The 19,613-nt window shown below is 40.0% G+C and overlaps 1 protein-coding gene, 1 long non-coding RNA gene and 1 other non-coding gene across 4 annotated transcripts; 1 reads left to right on the top strand and 2 right to left on the bottom strand.

Annotated features, from left to right (window-relative positions):
* Positions 1 to 4,778: 4,778 nt before the first annotated feature.
* On the bottom strand, positions 4,779 to 14,064 carry LOC136361009 (uncharacterized). Of its 2 annotated transcripts, none has more exons than XR_010743556.1 (3): positions 13,776 to 14,064; positions 8,630 to 8,665; positions 4,779 to 5,809 (listed from the first exon to the last, which is right to left on the bottom strand). It is a non-coding gene; the product is annotated as an uncharacterized lncRNA (long non-coding RNA). The 2 variants fall into 2 exon arrangements; XR_010743558.1 differs by lacking the exon at positions 13,776 to 14,064 and adding an exon at positions 9,583 to 10,657.
* LOC136373003 (small nucleolar RNA SNORD93) lies at positions 8,287 to 8,374 on the bottom strand. The gene has a single exon (XR_010745567.1). It is a non-coding gene; the product is annotated as a small nucleolar RNA SNORD93 (small nucleolar RNA).
* An 88-nt stretch (positions 14,065 to 14,152) lies between the features above and the next one.
* On the top strand, positions 14,153 to 19,392 carry TOMM7 (translocase of outer mitochondrial membrane 7). The gene is made up of 3 exons (XM_066318605.1): positions 14,153 to 14,310; positions 17,915 to 17,963; positions 19,174 to 19,392. Exons 1-3 carry the CDS (start codon positions 14,208 to 14,210, stop codon positions 19,187 to 19,189), a joined length of 168 nt encoding a protein of 55 aa, XP_066174702.1. The 5' UTR covers positions 14,153 to 14,207; the 3' UTR covers positions 19,190 to 19,392.
* Positions 19,393 to 19,613: the final 221 nt, after the last annotated feature.

The following is a 19,613-nucleotide window of genomic DNA, read 5'->3' as shown; positions in this document are numbered from 1 at the left end:
TTTTCTGCCAGGAATGATTTTCTGTGTCAACAAGTCCTTTTAACCCTCTATTCTGCTGTGCCTCATGGTGCTTTCACACATTTTCATTCATTCTTAATTCCCATCATCTTTTGCTTTGCTGTTACAGATCTCTACAACTGCATTAGACACTCCTGCTGCCCTGTTATTAGAATTTAGAATCTCTCTAAAATACCTAATCTAATGCCCCTCACCCCAAGTCTTTGACAGCACACACATGAATGCTCTGTTGAAGTGTAAATGAAGCTTGTAAATGTAATACATCGTACTTGGTGAAAGAAACTCTAAAATTTGGGGACACACACACTATATCCCCTATATCTGCTGAAGCACAGACTTCTTGAAATGCTGAAATATCTGTGAAATAATGAAAACACTGAGGTGGCCAATATAAACAGCTTTAAAAATAACAAAATTATGCCTGCCAAAATAGTAATGGAAAACTGATAGCCTGTATTTCCCATGACATGCTGGAAGATTTGAACACACTGCTCTCACTGATGTCATGAAGTTACTGCTATAAATTTACTGTTAGAAGGTGAAAACCAAATCATTCCTGGTTTAATATCTTCTTGCTTGTTCCCAGCAATGGAAGTTACAGATTATTGCTGACAGAAGGCAAAATGCTGACTTTACCTTAAACCTAGAAGCTGAGGTTTGCTAGTGCTGACCAGTGCTGAGTATGAAGTTGAGTTAAGCAGTCAGCGTTAGGTGTGCAGCTACATGACAGCATTAGACACTTTGAAATGTAGGATAGCACAGTGAAGTTACTGATTAGTCTTTTGCAGGTAGAAGCCAGTGCTAATCAACTGAAAACTCACCAGTAGGAGCTTGCATGCTCCTGGCTTTTAGTTTTTTCAGCTACTCACTATTATTTGAAAGTAGAATCTCAAAACCCATTCTTTCAGTAACCTTATTCTTTCAGTACCTCAATTAATTTGTGACACCAAGGCTAAAATGTGTTTCTGATGTCAGCAACTTGTGACACAGATATAACAGATGCAGTTAAATGGGATAGCCTGAAAATTCCAGCTGCATTAAGGGGAGAACAAAATTGCAAATGCATGATACAGTACCTTAGAGAGAACATAACTGTACTGATACAGCAGTTTACCCTATGAGTTCTAATGCAGAGGAATGTTATCTTGGGACAAGTATTTGGACACCCAAGAGGACTGGAAGTGGCAAGGCTGGATTTATTAGAGTTTGGAAATAAACCAATTTTTGCACAAACTAGAACTTGCAATTTTTTTCCCCTACTGCTGAGATCTAATAGAAATGGAAGTTAAATGTGGCCACAGAAAAATGCAGTAAGAGATGCCACACACTGTCCTATGTTACAATATTAATGCAGAATCATTGTTCACAATTTGGCATGCAAACATTGTGCCATAGTCTGTGACTATGTTTGTAACCACACACTTTCTGTCTTTTTCAGAGCTTGGACTGGACTCTGGTACAGCACTCACCACTATTGTACGGAAGTGCATGAAAACGATTTTTTAAAAATTTGTTGTGGAAACTGGAGTCAGAAAAATCAGGACTACCTGTTCCTGCCTCTACTATAAAAGTCTTATGTATCAACCTAACTACTCCAATCAAAGTGCTCCTAATTTTCTAATGACAAATATTTGCATAGGTAGTTCAAGGCAGCTGAAACACTGAGGACTTGCAAACTGCAGCTGACGTTTGCTATACGTGTCTATACATACATCCTCAGAAATTATGCTGGTATTAATATCCAAGCCGGCTCATTTTCTATTAATTCTGATAAATCCACTGTTCTGTGTACATTTATATACATATAATGCATAAGTATCTATACACATGTACATAGAATCACAGAACTGCCTGGGTAGGAAGGGACCTTAAAACCATCTTGTTGTAACCCCCCTGCTATGGGCAGAGACATCTTTCACTAGACCAGGTTACTCAGAGCCCCATCCAACCTGGCCCTTAACACTTCCAGGGATGGAGCATCGACAGCTTCTTTGGACAAACTGTTCTAGTGCCTCACCACTCTCACAGCAAAGAATTTTTTCCCACTATCTAATGTAAGCCTACTGTCAGTTTGAATCCATTCCCTCTTGTCCTGTTATTCCCTGATAAGTTCCACTCTATCTTTCCTGTAGGCTCCCTTCAGGTGCTGAAAGGTCTCAGTTAGGTCAGCCTGAAGCCTTCTCTTTTCTAGGCTGAACAATCCCAGTTCTCTCAATTTTTCCTTGTAGGAGAGGTGTTCTATCCCTCGAATTATCTTGGTGGCCTTCTCTGGACTTAACTCCAACAGATTCATGTCCTTCCTCCTTCCTGCACTGAGGACTCCATAGCTGGATGCTGGACATGTGTATGTGTGAGCTGCAGGTTTTTCAGAAGGAAGACAAGCTAGTTTGGGTACCAGTAGCATTCCTGTGGTAAGCAAAACTTCCCTATCAGTTATAAACCAATTTATTCATGACAGGGAGACTGGAACTTGCCTGGTGAGAAGTGTTTGTGCTTTAGTGTTTTCTTCAGCCTTCAGAAGCACTGGTTACTCTGCAAATCTTGAAGGCTTTCTCTGTCAGCTAAGAATGTCCTACTGAGAAGGAAGAATACAACCATATCAGAAAATTTGATTAAATGTGTATACTTAGGACTTCCATGTTACAGTAAATGCCCATGAAACGACCACAGAGAAATAGTTTTATTCAGTGCATATAAAGTGAAACAAACAGTAGTTTAGAAAAGGCATTGTAACCACGGGTCCATCACACAGGAAACATAGCAAGTACTGAATTTACTATAAAAGTATCCACCAACCAGAGAAGCAGAAAAAAAAATATGACTCCTCCCCCGCCACCCCCAGTATGAACAAGGTTAAGAAACATTTGTGCAAATGGATATATTTCTGGCTTGGAGCCAACTGAGGAGAGAAAGAAATTGCTATAGATAGAATCCCAGAAGGTGCAACAGAAGTTGCAGCAGGCTGTTGAAGGCTGAAGTATGTCAAGAATGAGGTTAGCAATTAGTAGTTCCAGAGACTTGATTTAAGCGGAGTCTGCTCACAGGTAGCAGACTCCACAGAATTCTAAACATGGAAGTAGTTTCTGGTGTTCTTTCTACTACTTGGGACAGTAAGTATAAACATTTTTGATTTACTAAGAGGAAGAACACTTTAACACACATTTAAGGGTCCTGGCCACTTGAGAGCATCAGGCTTTAAATTCCATAGATGGATAAGTATCTTTTCCCTGCCAGTAAAACTTTCACCTCTGAAGGAACATTACCAGAGGAACTGATCTTGATCAAACACGTATTTTATACACGGCATAATCAATTTTTTTAAATTCAAAACCAAGTTTACTTTCCAATAAAATACTATTTTTTTGGCAAAGGCACACAGCAATATCAGTTCTCTATGCAGACAGTACATATATAAATCCCTTATTTTCCATATAAAGAAACACAGGGACAGGCTTTTGGCTAATCTGCCTATAGCAACAGCTACTGCTCCGATGCAGTTATTTTGCATTATCTGTAACTCCCTCTGCAGCTCAGTTGGACCTGCTCAGCACAACAAACACAACCTGTATAACAATGATGTGTTTCTGAGGCAGTAATGTCTTAACTGCTCTTAAATCACTAATGTTTTGAACATTTCACACATATTTTACAAATAAAAGGGAAAGTTGGGCGCAAACAAAACATACACTACCCAGGATTAGTGAAAGAAAATATCACTGTGGAGATAGAGGTGGAAACCTGTGAAGCTTACAGCAGGCAAAACCAGCCATACCCCCAAACCGCAGACTTATTTGCCCCTAATAATGGTTAACACTTTTCAGCAATGTATAATTAGGGATGAATAAAATAACTTTGACACTGGAAAACACATTTCTCAAAGCAGCAGTTTTCATTAATTGAATCGTTATCTTTCTTGCTGCTTCTTGAGCTAAAGTATCCAGTGGTTTACTGTAAAATAACCCTGTATACAAATGCCTTCAATTAGTGGTTATTTTGAGGAGAGTTTATGTTCTGCTGAAGAGCAAATGAATCTCTTCCCTTTTGAGATAATTGCATATTCAGGCCTCTGTGAATCACGGAAAGTGATGACAATTTGGAGGTGACAATTCTTTGTGAGGTCTACAATTACACAAGGTACTGGGAAAAATGACCAAGAAGCTTAAAGTGGCCTCTTTTATAATACATTACAAACCTTCACACTGCACTTAAAAATGTGTGAAGCCATAACACATTACACATAACAAGAGTCAGATACCGAGTATCATAAAGGTTTTTGGAAAGACTACAACCTAACTTAATGAATGACAAATATGCCTAAAAATGTGAAGTCCTAGTTTTAATACTATAAAGCGGATCTTTAGGCATTTGATCTGACTGCCACCCATCCTCTTGGGAAGAATATTCTTCTTAAAATCTCCAACCTGACTGTCAGGTTGCCTGCTATTTCCTCAGCGTAAGCTCCTCAATCTCCACAATCTGGGCTGCTAGCCATCATTTCCATAATGTTTGCAAGAGTTAAAATAGTTTATGCATGCTAAATACTGGATTAGACCTTGGAAACTTGGATTTTCTTCTTGTTTCTGTAGATCAGCCAGATGGGTAATCTGCAAGGTTACCACTCTATTCCTCAGTTTCTTCACCTGTAAAATGGGGTAATTATATTTAGTAGCTTTAAAAAAACATTTCAGGATATACATGGTTAAGGATTAAGCGGTGTGGATTATCCCTGATGAGTAACACACAGCTGCCAATACACTGACTTATTCACTTTCATATTAGCATCTTTATTTAAACATTCACAAAACACCCATTTTGTCAAACAGCAACTGCAAAAAGGCTTTTATCCAGCACAACGGTAATTAGGATAGTAGAGAAGAGATGAAACTTTGAGCTCAAGGCACTACCTGATATTTCAACTTCAAGTAACTGCAGTAGCAGAAAGAGTTTCCAATTCAAGTCTGCCCTCCGCTGGCTTTGGCAGAACACTGCTAATAAATTTTGTATCAATAGTGTCTTTCTGTAATGAAGTGAAGGAACTTAAGTAATAGAGGCTGATGTATTTATTAACTGACACATTTATTCAGCGTTTATGAAAATTTTGTAATAGTTAAATGATTTTTGAATGTTTTTTGAAGTCCATCTAGGCTCCCTATCAGATTCATGATTTTCAGGACTTCAAACGCCCATCAGCATATCATCCATATTAAAGTTGCTGGAACTAAAACACAACATGGGAAGTAACATTCTGCATGTTCTTCTTTAATTCTTCTATTAAAGAAATTCAATAGAAAAACGACAGAAAAATATTTTGCTTGATATAATTAATGACTCTAATAGATAGTGCTGTATGTATTAGTCAAGTACTAATGCCCTAAAAGAGACCAGGATCAGTCTAGTCTAGTACTTTGTCACTAGAAGCAGCCTGTCCCCTTAAAATATGAGAGGAAAAAAGAAGACCATTTATTACTGTGTTTATTTAGAAAGAATTTTCCATCACAAATACCACACACAAATAACTCATCTCTAAACTCAGGACGACTCATTTTTCTTTCTATTTTTAAAGTAGGAAGGTAATTGGAGTGTGGGGAACTATCTTATTTATACTTACTCACACAGATTCAACTAGAGTGATTTCAACCCCAAGGTGACATTGGTGTCTGAAATACAAAATCTGTATCATTATGTGCTGGATGACGTGATCAAGCTGAAAAGCCTCTGGTTCATATATCTTGTCATCTTCATGCTTTGTTACACATAACAGCATTTAATCTCTTGTGGCTGCTACCTAAATCTAAAATAAAGGAGTACAAAATTGTTTCTTCAGATGTGTACTTAATATACACTTGAAAAAACAGTAAAAAATAAAAGTATTACAAGAATGGCTATTTTTTTGACTGTTCAAATGCTTGGAAATAAGGGTCAGATTCACAGTTTATGCCAAATGAGCCTAACAGATTTTATAAAGCAGAACATAGGGAATTTTCACAGGTTCCTTGAATGTCCTTTGCATCTGCTAAAATTCTTGCTTAAATGGTTCTCATTCAAAAATGAAACCTTTAGGAGTCTATTAACATTTTACAAGAAGCAGCAAAAGACACTTAGCAAATGTGCCATTATGGCTTTGGGGTGGGTTTATTTGTTGATTTTTAATTTTTTTCTTTTTTTCTCTAGGCAGGAAGCTATGGAAAAGCTACTGAAATCTCATTCATCACTAATACCTACTGCTACAAATCACCCTCTTAAACTGGACTGCAGCATCCAAAATGACAAAAATGCAGCTGTTCTGCACTTCTAGGAGAATAAAGTTTGAGATTTTTAATAATCCTAACTGAAAGGCAGCAGCAGTGATTGAAACACTGATAGGTATTTCCCTGAAAGGTCATTTGTTTTCTGTGCAATAGTGGAAAGAGTCTTAGCTGAACTCACAGGCATGTGCATCAGGCTGACAGTATATAGAGAAGACACACTAGTGTGTCTACTTGACAAGGTTTTGAAATTAGTAAAATCTAAAAACATTTGTCTGGGCTAAATATGGCATATGACTCCACTAAAATAGACAAGGTATGGACAAAAATTGTGTATGAAAGGCAAAAGGGAAGCATTTTAAGAGACTATTTTAGTAGAATAGTAAAAACTTCATTAACCAGTTGCGCTTCATTTAATCTTGATAGCACCAGATGAGACTTGGAAAAAAAAGAAAAGAGCTTTCCTTGAATGCCTTCTGGTATCTAGGAAAGGCCTTAATTACTCTTCATTATGGTATTAAATGACTGATTCTAATCTTCCATATGCTGAAGATCTCTAAGAATTTTCAGTGAAATCTGAACTACTGAAATGCAAAAACTAAAGACAGACGTAAATGTTGATATTTTGTCCACGTTCAATCTCCAAATTCTGAAAGGCAGCTCTGGCTGGAGTGTCACCTTCAGCAGAAAGTTCAGGCAGCACACCCTGAGGCTTGGCCAGAGGAGGTGTGAAATGCTCCTCACCTTGCCGAATGAGCAATATGACAATAGGTTTGTCCTTAAGTTTCTGAAGACAATTCACCCAAAGTGAACAAAAAAGATAAATTAATACCTATGTTCAGTTTACTAAATAATTAGTTCAGCATTTAGATTTATTATGAGCTATTCAATTTGTACATCTACATGACACATTTCCTTTGTTGACCAGGCAATCTTATTCAAGATCTGAAAATACACGTATTTTTACCTTTCCTTTTATGCTCTGGGCTCTGTAATTTGCATTACAAGTTGTTAAAAACTATTATAATGACAACACTAAAACCTAGCTGTGCTATGCTTTAAATTCTATTGAAATTGAAGCTATACTGAATTAAAATTTAATTAACTCTTAAAAAAATTTCCTAGTTTCAACAAACACCCTTCTTGTTTTGGAAATTACAACCAAAATAGGATACTTAAGGATATATACAGTAACTGAAATAATACATAATTTGTTTTACGGGGACTTCAGACAAAACCCAGAACAAACTGGCAAAAAACCCACACAGACTTGTTTCAGATCTACCTGGCGTATTTCAACTCAGAGGTTCTTCTTTTTGCTTTACTATGCGTGTTATCTTAGCTTATAACCAGAGTTAATTAGTAGCTTGTTATCTCTGCAAAATCTGAGAGGGCATCCAAAAGCTCTATTGTAAATCAGTGAAGTGGGTGCTGTGCATCAATCAGTTACATTTTCAAATATTTCATTGTCAGAAAGAGTTGTTTCCGCAGCATTTTTTGTAGTTGTACACTATGAAAGACCATTACAACACTCGTTGAAGAGACAAAGCAGAATATGACTTACAGTTAGAATTATTATTTTTCAAATGCTGCAATTCTGTGTCTTGTATCAGAGAGAAATATTTCATTTGTCTCTGCAAAGATTTACATTATCAGTTTCATGGTTGTTTCACCACAATACAGTTTACTAAGGCTGGAATTGGTACAAAGGTAAGCACACAAGCAAAGATTTTGATAAATCAGAATATATTATTTGTTTTCCTCACCTTGTTTAAATCATAGTAAAAATTTGCCTATAATAAGCATCTTTTAAATCCTTTAAAATCTTTAGAGATATGTGCTGTTAAAATAACATACTCTTCAGCAACAAAAATCTATTTGACATCTGTTGACAAAGAAAAGGTTTGCATTAATAAAATATCTTTAGAGGAAAATCTTCTTAGAGTTACCAAACCCTTTGCTGCTCAGCTGCTAAAAGAGCTTAATTTAAAAACAATGAATGAGTAAATATGGGTATTAGTTTTGGCCTCAGAAAATCCTTTTATCCATCAGATTTTTGCGTATCACTGAAAGTATGTAAGGAATCAGATTATTGTTTTCATCCTTGGCCAAGTACTGCAATCATAAAAAAATGCACTGAAGAACTGCTGTATTTTTAGAAAAAACTATCTATGGTAAAAGGTAGCAGTATCTCTAAGTGTAACGTTTTATTTTCATTATTAAGTAAAGATGGGCAGAATGGGAAAGTCACACTTCAAACAACACTACAGTTGTGAAGCAGGTAATATCCCATTTTCAAGCACACCAACAGGTCTTCTCAGAGATCTCTAAAAGCATTTAATGAGGTTCTTTCAATGCTGTCTCACCTGAGACTGCTGTTTCTCCTTCCCTGGCCTCAGAAGCTGCAATAATAAATAATGAATTTTTAACTCCATGTCACCACTCAGTTTTGGTTCATTTTTAAGTAAATGAATTGTACAGCTCCTGTATGAAATATACAAAATCACTACTCTTTGCTTTTTGCTCCTGCCACTCTGATCATTCGATGAATTTTGAATAATTTTCAGCCAGCAGCCAAGCCCCACACAGCCACCTGTTCACTATGCCTCACAAACACAGGGATCAGGGAGAGAATTGGAAAGGCGAAACCCAGAAAACTCATGGGTTAAGGACAATTTAATAGGGAAAGCAAAGGATATGCACACAAGCAAAGCAAAACAGGGAATTAATTCACTACTGCCCACGGGCAGACAGGTGTTCAGCCATCCCTAGGAGAGCAGGGCCCCATCACATGCAACAGTTACTTGGGAAGACAAACACCATCACCCCAAATGTTCCCTTCTTGCTCCTTCCTTCCCCCACGTTATACACAGAGCATAATGTCCCATGGTCTGGAATATCCCTTTGGCCAGGTGGGGTCACCTGTCCTGGCTGTGTCTCCTCACAGCCTCTCATGCACCCCCAGCCTCACCAGGAGGGCAGTGCAAAAGGCAGAAAAGGCCTTGGCTCTGTGCAAGCCCTGCTTAGCAATAACAAAAACATCTCTGTATTATCAACCCTGTGTTCAGCACAGGTACAAAACACAGCCCCATACCAGCCACTGTGAAGAAAATTAAGTCTACTCCAGCTTAAACTGGCACAGCATCTGGTAATATCACTTCTCTTGGAAATATCTCATATCAGACAGTGACCAGGGTACATCCAACAGAAATTTCTATGAAGAGTCTAATTTCAAGAGAAATTTTTTATATGCATTACAGCTCTGCATTCTAAACATGTTTTGAAACTATACTAAATGCAAGAACTCAAATATACTCACCCCAAAGTAATCTAGGTCTCAATAACACTCAGGAGACATTTTATAATTCTGGTTATTTCGCACGTGACCTAATTGGACAGCCTAAGTCTTTGCTATTTTGGCTGTAGTACTTCCCATTTCTCTTTGTCTCTGTCTTTTCTTGTTTCTGTGAAATGAAAAGGAACATTTCCCAGATCAGTTGTACTGCAGAGAGGCAGGGATTTATTAGACTAGATGAATAGGAATACTGAAATGGAATAGAAGGAAGATCATTATTAGACCACAATAAAAATAGGAAGATTAGTTGTAACACTGAAGTGAAATAGAATGTCTAGTCATAATAGACAACTGTTTTTACTGAGATCATAAAGATTCAGCCTGCAGTGGAAATCTCTTGGAAGAGCTCCTCCTTAAGTTCTTGTGCTATTTATACTGATTTATGGTATAATCCCAAAGTATGAAACATCCACCGTAGTGTCTTTGAAATCTAAGTTCCTCCTAAATAGGGTCAAACTGAAACTTTGTTCTCAAGCAGATGAATTTAATGCAGCTTCTTGTCAGTAAATCAGGGAAATCTCAGAAGTGAGACTGCTAAGTGCATAATGGAGACCTGCAGGATTTCCTATGAAGTTTACAGTGATTTTTCACAGACTTCAATGTGTCATTGCACTTTGTCTCCTTCATCAGCCTCTGAGTTGCATGTAATATTGTATGGTTTTACTTTGTGGTTTGCTAAGATAAAGCTTTAGACGTCTGGAATTCTTTAACCTGAAAGGTACCCTTCACACTCAAAAAGATAAGTTAAAGCCATCTGACCAAGTGACATTATTTCCCCTGAGCCTGACACTTCAGCTATTTAGTCATGCCTCTAAGAATTCCAGTTCCCTCATTTACCTATAAAAATGGAAATATTTGGCCATTTTACCATGAGTATTAGTGGTATTTATATGCTGTGAAAACACTTGTGGAATTACTCTAATCAAGTTAATAAAACAGTAGGGATTCATGTTCTTGTCCCGGTTGAAAACTCTGTGATTTTATCGTTATTGCTGATCACATGAAGCTGCAGGGCAAAAGAAATGCAAAGAGATTTAATTTTTTTTGCAACAACAGACTGTCAACATCTATGGTATCACTAATTTTCTTTCATCACTCCAGCAATTGGAGGCTTATTCTTCTTAGTTAATGGATACACTATTCCAAGTGTATCTTCATTATCAGCCACAAGAAAAAAATCAAATAAAATCAAAATCCTTCACACGAAGTGTTGCCACAATAAATTACAAGCATGATTACATATAGCACACACATAAAATCCTCCGTCTTTTCCAGGCAGACACCTCCATCTTACGCTACCTGTTTCTTTGGGTATTAGGTTTTTTCCCTCCAAAACAGCTCACTGTTTCATGCCCCATCACAGGCACATTTGCTTTTAGAGGCTAAATTATGTGACTAGTGCTGTCCCATGAACTTGGAAGGATGACTGCTGCTCTCCTTCCCCCTCTGTCTGAGTCAGCGGATCACAAAGGACTGCTGAGCACTTAACCCTCTAACATCCTAGGTGACACAGGAGCCATGGAAAACTTCTGGAGTCAGCAGAACCATTTACTGGGTTTTTTTGTTGTCAAGGTTTTGTGGGTTTGTTGGTTGGTTGGTTGGTTGACTAGTTGAGGTCTTTGGGTTGGCTAATTGACATATCAGACAGTTTGAGACTATAGACATGTGTTATAAAATAAGCGCTCTTCTCCAGTCAAAATCCTTAGTTTACAGACATCCTTTTACAGCTTCAGTATGTAAGACTATGTAAATCTTGATGAGTAACAACAGAATCAACACTGGTTTATTTGTATACCAAACACATACTCTTGTGCTCTTCTAGCACTGATTTTGTTTGTGAGAAAACTACAAACAAAACAAAGTAATACTAACTTTCTTGCTATTAATTTCTTGGCTTCTATAGTTAAATCAATGAAATAACCGACAAGCTTTTAGTCAAACATTCAAATTGGCAGACATGAGAAATGAAGGCTAACAAGTTTCTGTGTTCTGAAAATTATTCCTTGACTCAATGTGTGAAGGGAAGAAGCGAAATCTGGTACATGTGTCACACTATGGTGAGGAGTCTTTCTCAAGAACAACCACAATAACATTATATGCACTGTGTCACACATGACACTGTTACACCAGTTCTCAAAGGAGAGGAGCAACTGTTCAGCTCTTCATATCATCAGGTGATTTGTACATTTGAACCTTCTGAATCCCACTTCCACTAAAATTACAGGAAGAAAAAATAGCTTTTGAATTTAATTCCACTACAGTGGGTCATACTTTATTGCAATATTTTGTAAGAGATGATTAACAAGCTGTGTGCTGTAATAAACAGTTGAGTCTGTATGTTTAGAAAGAACAAGCTGTAACAGTAACCACAGTGTGAAAATAAATCTTACTTGGCCTCATCTACAAAGGAAAACCAATTTAATACAAGCTGCTGAAAAATTGGTTCCTGCAAGACAAAAAACCAGGTTCAATGGTTTGAGTTCTCTCTTGAGTATGACAAGCCATTACTAATTGATGAATGTGCCTCTTGCATTCCACTGGTTCAGAAGAAGAGTTAATCTGTAATTTTGAATGTTTGTACAATTTACTTATGTGTACTATTTTGAAAAGTTTGACAACAGTGATATACCAAAAAACCTGAAATCCAACACAAACCTGTAGATAGAATGACTTGTTCTCTCAGTTGTCAGTTAGAATTCCCAGAATTTCCTTCCCAAAGGCATATTCTTTTGGGAAAGGTGTAGGCTTATAGTCCTATGAACTTCACATTCATGTTCGTGATGAATACAGATAGCACTGGTGCATAAATTCTCCACAGAGATAAGCTATCCAGTTTATAAAGGAGACACTCACAAACTCTATACCTCTACTTTACTTGTCAGATGTCATTGAATGTGTTTCAGTAATATGACTAGAAATACTGGTGTATCCCATGTTTAATGTGTATGGAAGCACAGGGGACTGGGACTGGTGTACAACAGGAAAGGCTGTGCATTCTGTAACATGACTGCACGTTTGTGCAATGACCTCAACAAAATACTCTTTCATCCCCCACACTTTGATTATTCACAGACTGTGGCAAAAGGAAGCCATGGGCTGCCAGAACCCCCCATGTTGCCTGCAGTTTGCTACCTGCCTGTACCTGGAGAGGAAGTAGTGAGCTAAAAGCTCCTATTTTTATAATCTTGAAATGGCAGAACAGGCATCCATACACTGGAAGAGTAAATGGTATATCTAAATAAGTAATATTTATTATATCCCTGGATTCTTTCTTGTCCCTAAAAAGCACTGACTTGATGTTATTCTTAATGTGACAAAATGGCTACAGAAGTTCAAGTAACTGCCATAGGCAAACCAATATATAACATGCAGAACTTTGCAATAGGTAGCAGACATGATACAGCCTGATGTTGTTTACTGCTGCAGCTGCATTAGTAATAGCAGGAACCTGAAGAACTGCATCTGGCTTGGATCTGGCATTACAGCAAAAGGCAGAAGGCTACCTGAGAAAGAATGAAAACATGGTAAAGACATGATATAACCGGTTGAGTCGACAGCATAGACACTATGCAGCAAGATGTCATGTAAGTTGTGTCAAGCAAAGAGTAGCTTGGTGGTTAGGGCACTGCAAGGACAGTGACCTCATTTATTAGTTAAGAAAGAAAGTGCCTCGGTGCTTATCTGGCCTCTGAGGTTTTTAAGGACAACCAGCTCCAGGTGCTGTACTGGCAGTTTTTAGGTATCGGGTCTCTCCCCACATTTCTAGTCAAGTTGTCACCCTCTGAACTCCTTGTTTCCATGGACTGGATACATCACACGGCCTGGTATCAAAGACCACGGAATATGTTCAGCTGGAAGGGATCCACAAGGATCACAGAAGTCCAACTTCTGGCCCTGCACAGGACACGCCAAGAGTCATACTGTGTGCCAGAGAGCACTGTCGAAACACTTCTTGAAATCTGCCAGGCTTGGTGCCGTGGACCACTTCCCTGGGGAGCCTGTTCCAGTGCCCAACCACCCACTGGGGGAAGAACCTTTTTCTAATATCAAACCTAAACCTTCCTTGACATAACCTCATGGAGACCTTCATGGGGAAGCATTTCCAGTTCCCTCCAGGAACACTTTTTCTTATCACTCCATCTCTCCCCTTCACTTACCAAAGGCACTTCCTACCCTCCAGAGGCGCCGTGTGCGCAACACCTCGAGAGCTCCGGGGAAGAACGAGCACAAGGATGCGGCGGAGCCAAGGCGGGCAGGAAGACCCAGAGCGCTTGTAGCCCCCGCGCCCCCTCACAGCCGCCCGGCCCCGCTGGGCCCACCCCGATCCCGATCCCGATCCCGCTGCCGATCCCTCGGCCTGCGGCGCTGGAAGGCGGGCGGGACAAGGCCGCCGGGGTGGCAGCGGGCAGAGGACACCCGGCGACCCCCGGACACCCCACGGCCGCCATTTCCTCGCCCGCCCGAGGGCACGGCCAGCGCCGGTCCCCGCCCCGCGATGGATCCCGCCCAGCGCACGGCGCTGTTACGAGCGCGGCTGCGCTCCTCCTCTTCCTCCTCCTCCTCCTCCTCCTCTCTGCCCCGCCGCCGGCATGCCGAAGCTTAGCAAGGAGGCCAAGCAGCGGCTACAGCAGCTGTTCAAGGGCGGCCAGTTCGCCATCCGCTGGGGCTTCATCCCCGTAGTGCTCTATCTCGGTCAGTGCCGGGCGGGGGACGCGCGGGGCCCCTCGGCGGCCATTGCCGAGGCTGGGTATGGGGCGGCCGGCCCCGATGGCCGCTCTCCGCCCCCCGGCCCGTCCGGGCGCTGCCGGGAGCGGCGGGGCCGAGGGAAGGGCCCGGGGACCAGGGCCGCCCCGCCGCGCTCCCCCCGCCGCCCGCGGCCATCGCCGCGCATGTGCCAGGGGAGGGCGGGGTTGCCCTTGGCCGATCCGTGAGACGGGGAGGCTTTTTATTATAGTGGGTGTTTTTTGGGTTGTTGGTTTTTTTTGGTGTGTGTGTTTGTATGGTATTTCTTTGATTTCCCCCCCCCTTTCTTTGTAAAGAAGTATGTGATCCTCCCACTCTACTCGGCCCTAGCGAGGCCGCAGCTGAAGTGCTGTGTCGAGTTCTGGGCTCCTCAGCAGAGGAGAGACGAGGAGCTGCTGGAGAGGGTCCAGCACAGGGCCACGGAGATGATTAAGGGGCTGAGGCGTCTCCCTTATGAGGAGAGATTGCGGGTGCTGAGCCTATTTAGTCCAGAGAAGGGAAGACTGGGAGGGGATATCTTTAAAGCATACAAATATCCTAGAGGCAAGTGCCAAGAGATTGGAGGCAGACTCTTTAGCAGTGCCCAGCTACAGGATGGGGAGCAATGCCCATAAGCTGTAACACAAGAAGTTTGACCTCAACCTGAGGAAGAAATTATTTGCGTTGAGAGTGGTGGAGCAATGGAACAGGCTGCCCAGGGAGGTCATGGAGTCTCCCTCTCTGGAGGCATCCAGAACCCAGCTGGACACGTTCCTGTGTCACCTGCTCCAAGTGGCCCTGCCTTGGCAGGGGGTTGGACTGAGGGATCTCCAGAGGTCCCTTTCAACCTAACAATTCTGTAGTTCTGTAATAATGAGTTTTTTTGCCGCTTTTCCTCCCTGGAGGCCAGTCCTGTGTGAGGGCTGTGATGTAACCCTGTGTCAGGCTGCTTGCTGTAGCAGTCAAGGCTGTGCTTTGTGCTCAGGGAGTCAGTGGGATGGAGAGCGCTGGGGGTGCCGCTTCATGGCACTGAGGCCATTGCCAGCCTCTGCCTGAGGCTGAATTTCTAGCAGCGGGAATACAGGTTACAGTCTCTCTCCCACCCAAAAATGGTGTGGCTCCTATTTCCAAGCCGCAGTGGAATGTTAAGGGAGTGCCCAGGATATATTTTGCTTGCTCCTGTCGTCAGGCTGGCCAGGTATCACTATGACATACATGATAGTTCTGCTGAGTTAGAGCTGTAAGCATCAGCTGTCCTTGTTAAAGAGAGGTTGCATACTTTTATTCAGTTCTTTTTATAAGAGGGGGCCCAGGAAGACTGATTTCTGCAATTACTTTTTACTCAAACTTACTTTTTACTCAAACTGTTTGGCCTTTTGGGAAAAGCACCTAAAGCAGGCAAGCGTCTCTGCACTGAATGCAAACACAAAGGAAGGTTGGGAGTTTGATGTGTTTCTAGTCAAATTTGAGATCTTGTTTTGATTAATTGAGGGGAATGCAGTGCCTGGTTTGAAGGGCTTTGATTGGTTTCTAGATAACCACCAGGAAAATATTGGTCTCTTCAGCTGTTACCGAAGTGCTTTAACAACAACTACAATCAAAAGAAGCCACTTCAAAAACTATGGAAAGAACTAATTAGCATTGTTAGGTCTGAACTTTAATTGCATTTCCCTTTTTAATTTATCAGTGATTTTAAATTAATAAGTTTTGGGAGGTAATTTCAGCGGTGTTTTGTAACCTAATTTGTTACTGAAGTTTTGGGTTGATTTTACTTCCATCACAGTATCTGTGGATGTGGGAAAGATGCTCTTTTTCCTTATTGACATCAGAGTGTCACATTAGTGGCACTAATAAGTTACATTAGTGACATTAAATAAGTTACTTCAAATTGTATAAAGCCATCTTACTGTATTTAGTTAGTTGCACTAACACCAGAGTGCCTAGTATATTTTTGTTATGTATCAGTGAGAAACTTGTAGTAGTATAGTTCATATCTCCAGAAAATATGTGTGCTGTACCACATCTGCGTTTCCTTCTTATAAATTTATCTGCAGCAATGAAAGTATAAGCAGATGGGAAGGGGAAGTGCAGATGCCACCTTGATTGCCATAGACCTTTGGAGGTGGCATGTACCCAAAGTCTGCAGGATTAGAAGAACCTCTTCTCTGCTGGGATTACTTTTGAATCTGGGAAGGAAGGTCTGACTCGTGTGTGTATAAAATCCATACCAAATTAAACATAGTCAAGAAAATTATCAGAAAATTTGAGCCTGTTACTTTTCTCTGTAAGAGTCTCTAGCTCAGGGCATGTACGAGGAGCCCAGTATGAGAATATGCAATTATAGATCATTGGTGGAGTTTTGTTGTATTTTTTTTAAACTTGCTTTGAAGTGGCTGCCCTGGTTTTAAGTCAGTAAATAAGACCAATATAGTTTAGTTAAACCTGGTTTGCTTATTTAAAAATACTGAGTGTGAGGGGAGGAGCCAGGAACATCCACACACACAGAATGTGACTGCAATTCATGAATTTTTAAGCTGAGTTGCTGGACAGCATGGCAGCAAAAGAACTTGGGTCAGGATGTCTAATAGTCTCAGATCATTCAAGTTTATCTTCAAAGAGCTTTTCCAGTGCCTGTGAAGTTAATGGAAGTTTTTCCATTAACCTTTGTGGTCTGTGTTTTGGGCACCATTGCATTATTTACTTTCTGAAAATGAGGGAAATAATATATTTTTCATGAAACATTTGCTTCTAGATAGCCAGTGTAGTGTTGAATGGTGCCTGAATTGCATGATTCTGTTTCAAGACTTTTATTTTACAGTCCAGAGAGCAAAGATACTTCATATACTGAACTTTTGGTTGCTTTCCTAGTATGCATATACTTTAGTCAGTTGGTATATTTGAGTCACTGGGGACTGGGGTTGAGCTCTTTGTAGTTAACTTTCATTTCCTTTTCCTGGGTATTAGAAAACAGCTTGTTTGTTTGCAAGCTTCAGTAGTATGTGGCTTTTTCCAAAAAGTACAAATCAGAATAGAGGATCTGAGGTTTAATTGATTTAACATTTAGCATTCTGTCGTGCTCAATGGAGTGAACTTACTGAAATACTGCTTTTAAGTTGTGTCTCAGATTTCATTGGAGAATTACCTGTTAGGCCTTGAGATGCTCGTCATACACCAGTTTTAGGTGTCTTTGTTGGTAGAGCCCTGCTAGGTTGCTTTCTGAACAACATTTAAAAGATGCAAAAGTATCTGTGTCTTGATCTCTGGGATTAGATGACTTCCTTTATCTCAGACAGTTGACCCTGAAGTTTAAGTCATGTAGAGATGCAGGTAAGACTTTTCAAAAAAGAAGAAGTGTACACTGATATTTATTTTCTTTGCTTTTTAACCTTCATTAGAATATGCAGTTTTTATTCAGGTTAGGACACAGCTTCATGAATCACAATTTTGTGTTCAGTAGTTTTCTCTTTCGTTGCTATTTAATGGGCTGGAATAACTTTATAGAGATTTAACTATGTAGGAATCTGCACATACTGTTTTCTTTTTATATATGTATGTAATGTATGTTTCACTTCAGGTTTTAAAAGAGGTGCAGATCCTGGAATGCCTGAGCCAACTATCTGGAGGTATGTATTGGTTCCAAATGTACATACAAACCCAGTGCAGTTACTGGTTTGGGTGTTATCTCCAGCCAGCAACAGTTGTGAATGATGCTCCCATCCCTTGTTTTTAATTGTTGTGGTTATTGTTTCTTAGGAAATTCAAATGACAAGTCAGCAAAGTTAGAGTTCTTGGGAAGACTTCTCTTAATCTTGCATAGTTTTGAAGATACGGAACTTCCTGTGTCTTATGCGTGACAGCTGCCCTTCCAAACTATTGTAGAGCTAGTTTGTGCAAGTTTCTGCACTGCAGAATAACTTCTCAGATTTCTAGCACAGATTGATGCCAAAACCCAATCTCCTGCCTTTGCAAATGAGGGAATAACACTGCATAAAAGGTGCATGGAATAAAGGGCTGTATCCTTCAGTATTAGTCACTGTTATGAAGCAAAATGCATTTGGCTCATGTTGCCTCTTTCTTGTGGGAGTCTTTGTTGTGCTGTGATATTATGGCATTAGTAATGCTGAAGTTCTAGTGACATTTAAGTTTTATAGAAGGGCTTCCATGAGTCTAACTAATTAAAGTTTCGCAAAAAAAAGTGGTTCTCAAGAAATGCCTTTGATTACTGTGCAGGATCAGGTATTCCTAAAACAAATAATTGATGGATGATACTGTTTGCAAAGTCATAGATTAACTCATCTAGCTTCACGTAGTTACAGTGTATAGAAATCCCATTTTTAGGATTCAGTGATTCAGTAGAAACAGTAGAAAATACGGTAAAAAAGTAGTAAGATCATATTACAGTTTCAGTGGAATCTTCCCTTGTCTTAATAACCAAGTTGCTGCAGTTATTTGCTTGCTGACAGTGTTTCTGTGTTTAGCTTCGCTGGTGGTTTGAGACTTACTTTATGGGTGTGCATCTGTAATCTGTCCAGAGTAAAAGATGTGTTTTGTACCAGAAAATATATATATATATATATATGTAGATATTAGAAACAGATGTTTGGTCTAATCTGAAGCTTACAGATGCTCATTTTTGTGAGCACATGTTGGTGCTCTTGTAGGCTTAAATTTTACTTTAAAGGTGGCATTATTTCAGTATTTTGGGGGCTAGTGTTTATTCTGTACATTTTTAAGGCTCTTCCTCCGCACTTGTGTTTTACAAATACCGATTTAAAGTCATGTCAAGTACATGCTGCAACTCTGACTTTGATTTCCTCCCCCCTCCCCTTTCAGTCTACTTTGGGGATGAAGGCTGTGGTGGTCCTGTTGTAGAGGCAGCCGAAGGACAGAGTGTCAGAAGATGCGTACATTCCGGAGGATGAGGCCGACACTTAGACCCGCTGGCTCAATCAGCTTGCTAATGACATAGGTTGTACATACAACAAAATGGAGTTTATATGGACCTAACTTATTCACATTACGGTGTAATTAAATAAATACTGTTTGAATGGATGCATATTGGTTTTAAGTCTTTGTGTAATATATTGTAGTGGTTTATTTATTACAGAAACACATGGTGAGGGTGTGTTTTGTTGTGCCTTTTTTTTTTTCCAAAATATGGTGATATTTAACTCCCATACTTATCCTTGTTAACAATGTTCTTTAAAGGTTCCTTGCCCAAATGTTGGTAAGCCTCTGTGTCTGCTTACTGTGCTGATCCACTTTGGGTTTTT

The sequence above is a fragment of the Sylvia atricapilla genome, chromosome 1 (genome assembly GCF_009819655.1).
Source record: "Sylvia atricapilla isolate bSylAtr1 chromosome 1, bSylAtr1.pri, whole genome shotgun sequence".
NCBI lineage: Eukaryota > Metazoa > Chordata > Aves > Passeriformes > Sylviidae > Sylvia > Sylvia atricapilla.
The sequence above is the reverse complement of the archived record's forward strand: the minus strand, read 5'-3'. Positions and strand labels throughout refer to the sequence as shown.